The sequence below is a fragment of the Orycteropus afer genome, unplaced genomic scaffold (genome assembly GCF_000298275.1).
Source record: "Orycteropus afer afer isolate SDZICR_OR568_19922 unplaced genomic scaffold, OryAfe1.0 scaffold00152, whole genome shotgun sequence".
NCBI lineage: Eukaryota > Metazoa > Chordata > Mammalia > Tubulidentata > Orycteropodidae > Orycteropus > Orycteropus afer.
The window spans coordinates 2,715,673-2,723,672 of NW_006921739.1; the positions used below are offsets into that span (position 1 = coordinate 2,715,673).

Sequence of the window (8,000 nt, forward strand, 5' to 3'; positions counted from 1 at the left end):
GCTTTGGGAGGAACGGTTGGTGAAAGGGCTGGAGGGAGGCAGCATGTTTGGCCTTGCAGTAATAGACCTTGGGTTACTGCTGTCTTCCTCTTGTGAGATTAGAGGAGGTCAGAACATGTGGCCTCCTTGCCGTTTTTGCAATCCTATTTGGAAATAGGGTTTTCTTTTGCTATGCTAACAAGAGTATACCAGTGTAGGGTGGGTCCTAAACCTAATCACTTCGCTGTTATTATAACACCAGACTAGATATAGACATACGGGGGAAGGCATATGCCAAGGAATGCTGAGGATCACCAGAAGTCCCCAGAAACTAAGAGAGAGGTTCACAGAAACTGTCGATACAGCCACAACCTAATTTGAACTTTTAGCCTCCAGAACTGTGAGAAAACACATTTCAGCTCTTTAAAAGCTATCTACTCATTATATTTCTGTTACAGCAGTACAATGTAACTACTTTTGTTTATAAAATTCACAATTATTTAAAGTGACACAATTTTAAAAATCATTGTCCACTGGTACAGCAAGTACTGATAGATGTTTTGAAATTCAATTCACACATACCTTTTTCACAGAAACAGGAGATAAACATGTCTGGCCACCAGCACTGAAATTGCAGAAGACCTCAATGGCATCTGAAGAACATCCAAGATTTGGATCAATCCAATATTTTCCTATTAATTTATAGTAAAACACAAAGTTATTTAAATGGAAATGCCATGCTAAATTCATTTGATCCATCCTTACAAATTATCACAAAGCTTTAGATAGATGTATTTTATCACAGTCTTACATGTAAAAACTTAGATTTTAAATATATTTACACTTGAATGAATGAAAACTATAAGCATTATGTTTGATACTGATAATGAAAATACTGTATTTTCCATATACCTATCAATCTAATTTTTAAATTGATCTAAGGGCATTTTATAATTTTTGTCAATGTTTATAGAAAGACTGAATTTATTGCTGGAAGGGATAATTGAAAAAAGTGTAATTAAGAATATGAGCTTACTTAAAGTAAATCGGCAACTTAACGTGAATTGTCTAAAGTTCCACAGTTGCTAGAAGGATTAAAGGAAATGTAATATACATGTACATTTCTGTTCTACATCATTAAAACCAAAAGCAACACCATTACTACTGAGTCAATTAAGACTCATAGCAACCCTGTTGGGCAGAGTAAAACTGCCCTACAGAGTTTCCAAGGCTGTAATCTTTACAGAAGCAGACTGCCACATCTCTCTTCCATAGTGGGAGTGGTGGGTTCAAACCATAGACCTTTTGGTTAGCAGCCAAGGACTTAACCACTGCACCACCAGAGTTCCTGTTCTATGTCATTACAGAGTTCAAAATTTATATTTTGTTTAAAAATATAAATAATCTCTCCAAGGAAAAATATGTGTAATACTGATAATTAAAGATAGCAAAAATAATAAGGCATTGTTTTTAGACAGAAAAACATACAATTTAATGGTTATCGTTTTTGTGCTTTCTTCTTCAGGTTTCTACATAGGAATTGCTAAGAGAGGAAAAAAAAAAAACTGAAGCCCCTACAGCTAGCACAAGCTTGCCAATCTTTGCCTCCACTGCCTGCCCAGGAGAGTAAAATGGGGTCAAAGTCTGACTGCAGGAAATCCTGATTAAAAAATATTGAGTTATCATCTTAATTCCAGAAGAAGTGACACTGAAAATCTAACAAAGCATCTTACTTCAAATTCAAAGGGCAGGAATTTTTGAATGAGGTAGCCTTGCTTTCTTGTTGCAAAAAGGCAGGATAACCAGGCAGTTTTTAATCCAATGTCATTTTCTACACTAGGTAGAGACCCTAGTCCAGTCTAACTTTTGTTGTTGTTAGTTGCTGTGACCTTTCAGCAACAGATTGCCAGGCCTTTCTTTTGATGCACTTCTGGGTGGGTTCTAATCACCAACCTTTCGGCTAGTAGTCAAGCACTTAATCATCTGCTCCACCCGAGGACTCCTACTCTGTTCTTGCCCTATAACAAATATTCCTCCACTTCATCTTAGGCTCCCTCCACTCCATCATTTTAGATTTCCTAAAGCACCCTTGATGCTTCTTCCCTGTACTATTCTACTACTAACCTTCAAAGAGCATACTTACTGAGTTGATGGCTCAGAGGATAAGGGGCTGTCCTTTGCTGCAGTGGTTCTCAAATGTTAGCAGGCTACAGACTTATCTGTTAAAACACAGTTTACTGGTACCTACCACCAGAGTTGCTGAGTCATTAGGTTTGGGGTGGGACCTGAGAATCTGCACTTCTCACAAAATCCCAGTTGATTTTGGTCCAGAAACCACATTTGGAGAACCACTGATCTATTTAAATAGGGAAGAAAGGTGGTCAAGGACATACTCTCATCTCAGTTCCTTTTCTCCACTTCCTCAGATTTTTGAACATTTTATAAAGTTTATAAAAATTACAGCTGGATTTTTCACCAGCATCTGATACAGGTTTCTAGTCTTATCTAATGGGTTAAATACATATCTTCATTCACCATCACTTCCCTTTCAAGAAATACTTTCTTACTGTTGTATGAGTTCAAACAATCTTTATAAAAAGTTTTGCATCGAGCAAACTTTCATTGTTATATGGGATGCAATGCTCTGAAATCGGGCATTATATTGTACAGTGGTAAACTGGTGAGAGCTTCCTAATTCCTTCCAGTGTATGCTGAGATACAGATAAACTCCTATACTGCAATATATTTTTTATTGACCTAAATGTTTAATTCAAAACAGGCTCTTCCCTGAGGACACTGCTTCCCTTAAAGCTCTTTCAAGTTCTGCACAGCCTCTATGGCAATGTGCCTGGAGGGGTGAAAGCATCTTTCTTGCTTCTCATAGTCACCCCAGACCATTATCCCCACTTTTTCCCTAAAAATGCTCCCTGTTGAAATTCCTGTCATCATGCTATGTCACCCATCACCCCTTCTTGTTGCAATCATTGTCATTCATTCCTTGAAGATTTTGACTTTAGGCTGGCAAGCATTTTCAGAAAATCTATTTGATCTAATTATGATGTGTACAACCCTAGGTGTTTCTTTTCCCACAAGTATTTGCACTTACACTAAGGCCACCTAAGAAGTAAACTTAATTCTCTATTTCTTAAACAATGAAATAAACTTCTTTTTGTACAATTCCAATTGCCTAGGTAAGCCAGTGATGAAAGTGTTTCTGGGTATAAACACTTTTAAGAGACTATACAATCCATATCATTTAGTTATTTCTCCTACAAGTAAGGCAGATCTTGAATTGCATTTCATAATGATTTATACATCTAATGCTGTTGGTCTTTTCAATTCTATAGAATTGTATTTATACTCTTAAATATGGGAAATAATCAAGTTTAGAATTTTAGGCACTGAACTATAACTATTATTTTAATTTTTGTAGTAATCTAGGGTAGGAATCATCTATAGAAGTTAAGTATCAATGAATATTTACATTGCACTTCTAGACTAGCAACAGATATTTTTGGAAAAGTATATATACACACACTCTCACAGGAATGTATGCATGTGTGCATATGCAGAGGCCCCAGGTACTGCAAATAGTTAAGCCCAAGGAGGCTAACCTAAAGGTTGGAGGTTTGAGTACAACCAGAGGTGCCTTGGAGGATTACTTCCATGAAAACCCCGTGGAGCAGTTTGACTCTGACACACATGGGGTCCCCCTTCACAGAATCAACTTAATGACAACTAGCAGTGGTGCCAAGATAAACAGATAGATAGATAGATAATCCATTGCCCTCAAATCTATTCTGACTCACAGTGATGCTATGGAATAGTGGAAAACTGCCTCATAGTATTTTCAAGGTTGTAAATTTTTATGGAGACAGAGTGCTTCATCTTTCTCCCATGGAGCAGCTAGTGGGTTTGAACTGTCAACTTTCTGGTTAGCAGCCAAGCATTTATTCACTGCGCCACCAGGGCTCCTTGACAGATTTTTAACAAAGCAAAAAACCAAAAAGCCCCACTGCCATCAAGTCAATTTTGACTCATGGTGACCCCCATTGGGTTTCCAAGGTGGTAATTCTTTATGGAGGTAGATTGCCCCATCTTTCTTCTGCTAATCTTCTGGTTAGCAGTCAAATGCCTTAGGTACTACACCACCAGAGCTCCTTTTGACATAGAGAGAGAGAGATAATTAAATAATATAAATGATATAAGTTTATTTCATATCAACATATATGTTATCATGTTGAGACTAGAATTTTTAGCAGAAAAAATAACTACTAATATTGATTGTATAGCTGACCACAGAACAAATAGAAATTAAAGTTATATATTGTACCAGCCAGGGTTTCTTGTCCTTGACTGATGAGTGCTCCATTCTATTAAAAACCTTTCCTTGACAATGATACTCTAAATTAGTTTTGTGCACCTCTAACTAATGAATTTGGTGTCTCTGAAGGGGATAAGAAACTTCCAAGAAAGATTAATCACTCAATTTTCATAGTCACTGATTGTAGAATATACATTAAAATACATTCTGTAAAAATACTATACTATTTTGTAAGGAGTGCGGTGGAGGGAGCTCTGTCATATCTTTCTTCATGTTGCCAACCTTGGCAGTCCTGGATTAGTAAATCCTGATAAGTACTTCTGTATGCCAACCTAAAGGTCAACCCTGTTTTAATTTTTGACATGAACATCCTACATTCCAAACACAAAGTGTAAGCAAATGATATTAAATAAGGGTGAAGTGGGAAGAGTTGGATTCAAGAAGGATGTGTATCAGAAGATCTTTGTAATGGGAACTCTTCAACAAGGACACTTTGACATCAGAAATTTATTTCCCTCTGAGAGTATTCTATTCTTGATGACATTCAAATGCCATTGAACATGCTGCTTTGTTTTTATAGGAATGATTAAGATTTGGAATAAATGCACTTTAAATCTCAAACACACTAAAATGATGAAATGAAATCAGATACTATCATTTGAGGAAACCAAGAATTTACCATCTGATACTTTGTGTTCACAGTTAAGTAAATCTTTGCAGGTTTGTGCTGGGTTATCTCGCGTGCCAAGAGGATTCTTGATGCTGTGCAGTAGAAGGCTAAGGTAGTTCAGGGTTTTGAATATCTCTGCACTGTGGTCGAGTAAAGTCACTTCAGTATTCTGGTAGCTCTGCCAAGTCACCATATGAATCATATTAGCAAAAAAAGCATAGAGCAGCATCACAACTATGTAAGTGGAAAAAAAAAGCTCAGATTTGTGCAAATGAGTTGAGAGTGGGTGTAAAAACACTGTATATTTAAAAATATAGGCATATGTGTATGCTTATTAACCTTGGTCATTAATAAGAGATTAAATTCACACCCAAAAGTCTAGTTTTCAAACTGACATAAAACTTAAAAATTATTCTGCCTACTGAATAATTTTTTTTAATATGCAGTGAATAATAACTAGAGTTCAAAAAAGAACAATGAGTAGTGGTAAATAGATAGATTCTAATTTAAGGAACATGGCTAACTTTAACTATTTTTTTTTTCTATAATACCAAATTTCTTACTGTTTTAAATGTTTTTCTGAAAGAAAGTCTATGCATATAGTTCTATTTCATTATATTAAAATAGCTTACTTTGACCTGGAAAATGGTTTCCTATTTTCAATCTGTTTTAAATACAGTTTTTGAGATAAAGCCACAGCTTGGTCTCCACACACATGCACACACAGTCCTGTTTAATTTGGGTATCTAGAGTGCCAATGTAAATAAAGCCAGATATATTACCTCCATCTGTAAGGCAGTATTTGATTCAATCAAAGCTTGAATAGCAGCATTGATATCCATTTGTTTCTGTGTAAAACAAAACCATTTGAGATCAGCAGTAAGATCAACACAGAGTGCAAAGTAAAGGCTGTAAATTCTGAAAGCATTGCTGTTAAAGTATACCAGACTTTTTATCTGAAGGGGGTTTGTTACTTCTATGGTTACACAGATCTTACGAATATTGCTTGCCTTCATCCAAATCTCAAAGATCTCCTAATTAAAACAGGACCAAAGTCTGGCGATCTTAAATGAAAAACTATTTGTCTCTACTGCATGAAAAGACACACAAGAAGTTACTCAAATGGAAGCAGAATGAAATATGATCCCCTATAGTTAATAAATTGTAAAGTGAAGAAAAAATAACTGTAGTAATTTTTAACAGTTACATTCTTGGAAGGAAAACAGAATAAAATACTACTGTCTTGAGGTAGTCACCACATTAGTTTAATCTGATACTTCTGTGGTCTTAAAAACAATTTCTGAAGTCGGAAAATGTACTATTAGTCCCAAAAGAAATAATACATCAAGAACCCAATCTCCTCCTGCATTTAATAAAAAGATATTTTTAGAGAAAGACTCAGTGTAACTATTCGTAAAAGTCTTTTTGCATTTTTTTTAAAAATAAGCTTGGAAACTAAGAAGCACTTGTTGGGAGAAGGTTCTGGGAAATGGCATCTGTGTAAGCAAACCAAGCAATCGAATTTCTTTCAGAATGATTGCGCTGCTAAGGTATCTCTTTACTTGGCGATCCATGCAATAGAAACTGTTTTCAATAGCTTGCTTATAATTTATGGTTGGTAATTTCAAAAACTATTTAAAATGATGGCACAATCAATAAAATGCACTATTCCTGACTCAACATGTGGTTTTCATATTGTGAAAGAATTTTCTCTCTCTCTTTCACACACACACACACACACACACACACAGTCAAACACTGTGATACATGTTGAGGATACAATGGGAAGCAAAAAAGAAACTTGCTCTTTTGGAGCTTAAGTTTATTTGAGGAGATAGGCATTAATGAAATTATCTCAGAAATACATAACTGCAAATTGTGATATGTGCTGTGAAAGAAAAGTATGTGGAACTATCAGAGAAATTAGGGACTGGGGTAGTTAAGTTTGTGTGTCAACTTGGCTGGGCCTGGCTGAGTGGCTGGGCAGCTGGATGTAGTATTCCCCATGATGAGACCAGTAATCAACTCCATGGTGGAATCTACTGTGAGCAGCTGAGCAACTGCCTTAGGGAATGTGGTCTGCTTCCAGTATATAAGGAGAAGCCTTGGGGGATAGTCTTTAGCTTATGGCATGTTTGAACCCTGCATGTGGCCCTGTCATTGCTCAGCAGCTTGCCACTCTCTGCTGACCTTGGAACTTTCAATGGACTTGAATTAATGGCCTGCCGTGTGGTTTGGTAACATCGGGATTGTGCCATTTTATTTGTCAACTTTGGGCTCGTCAGCCTCAGCAGTCAGCAGCTGCCTGAGTGAAGAGATGCCTCTAGCTTCAGTGGGCTGGGAGCAAGAGGTAGAGCTGAAGCCCAAGGCTGAGGGGCTTTCACCCAGCCCCTAGAACCTAGCACCTTGAACTCTGACTTCTAGCTTCCTGAACTGTAAGAGAATAAATAACTGTTTGTGCAAGCCATCCCATTGGTGATATATTCCTGTCAGAGAGGCACTAGGTAACCAGAACAGGGAGTTTTAATTAAGTCTGGAGGGTATAAGAGATTAGAACAGATAGTCTAGGAAGGGTTCCCTGAGGTATTGACATTTGAGTTGAGATCTGAAGAATAAGCAGCAATTTTTAGAATGGGTGCTTTCCAGGCAGAGGTAACAGCTTTGCACAAAGCTATGAGGCAAAAGGAACATAGCCTGATCAAGAGCAGAAATATTAGCCTAAAATGGTCTCAGATTACATAATTCTGACCATTATGCTTATATGAATGGGCAGATTTTTGGCATAGGCCAAAGATATTGACATTAAACATGGTGTGGTGTTTAAGTTTGTGTGTAAACTTGGCTGGGCCTGGTTGAGTGGCTGGGCAGCTGGTGGCAGTTATTCCCCATGGTGAGACTGGCAGTCATCTCCATGGTGGGATCTACTACAAGCAGCTGAGAAGCTGCCTTAGGGAATGTGATTTGCTTCCTATATATAAACAGAAAGCTTGCAGAATGGTCTCTAGCTTATGGCACCTTGAACCCTGC

General features: G+C 37.1%; 1 protein-coding gene across 1 annotated transcript in view; it reads right to left on the reverse strand.

Moving 5' to 3' along the window:
• Window positions 1-8,000, reverse strand: part of COL24A1 (collagen type XXIV alpha 1 chain) — a 586,013-nt gene that overhangs the window by 13,129 nt on the left and 564,884 nt on the right. The window contains exons 55-57 of the mRNA XM_007946195.1: window positions 5,756-5,821; window positions 4,983-5,151; window positions 562-671 (exon numbers count right to left, since the gene is read on the reverse strand). Coding sequence (XP_007944386.1) covers window positions 562-671; window positions 4,983-5,151; window positions 5,756-5,821 — 345 coding nt within the window. The remainder of the gene's footprint in view (window positions 1-561; window positions 672-4,982; window positions 5,152-5,755; window positions 5,822-8,000) is intronic.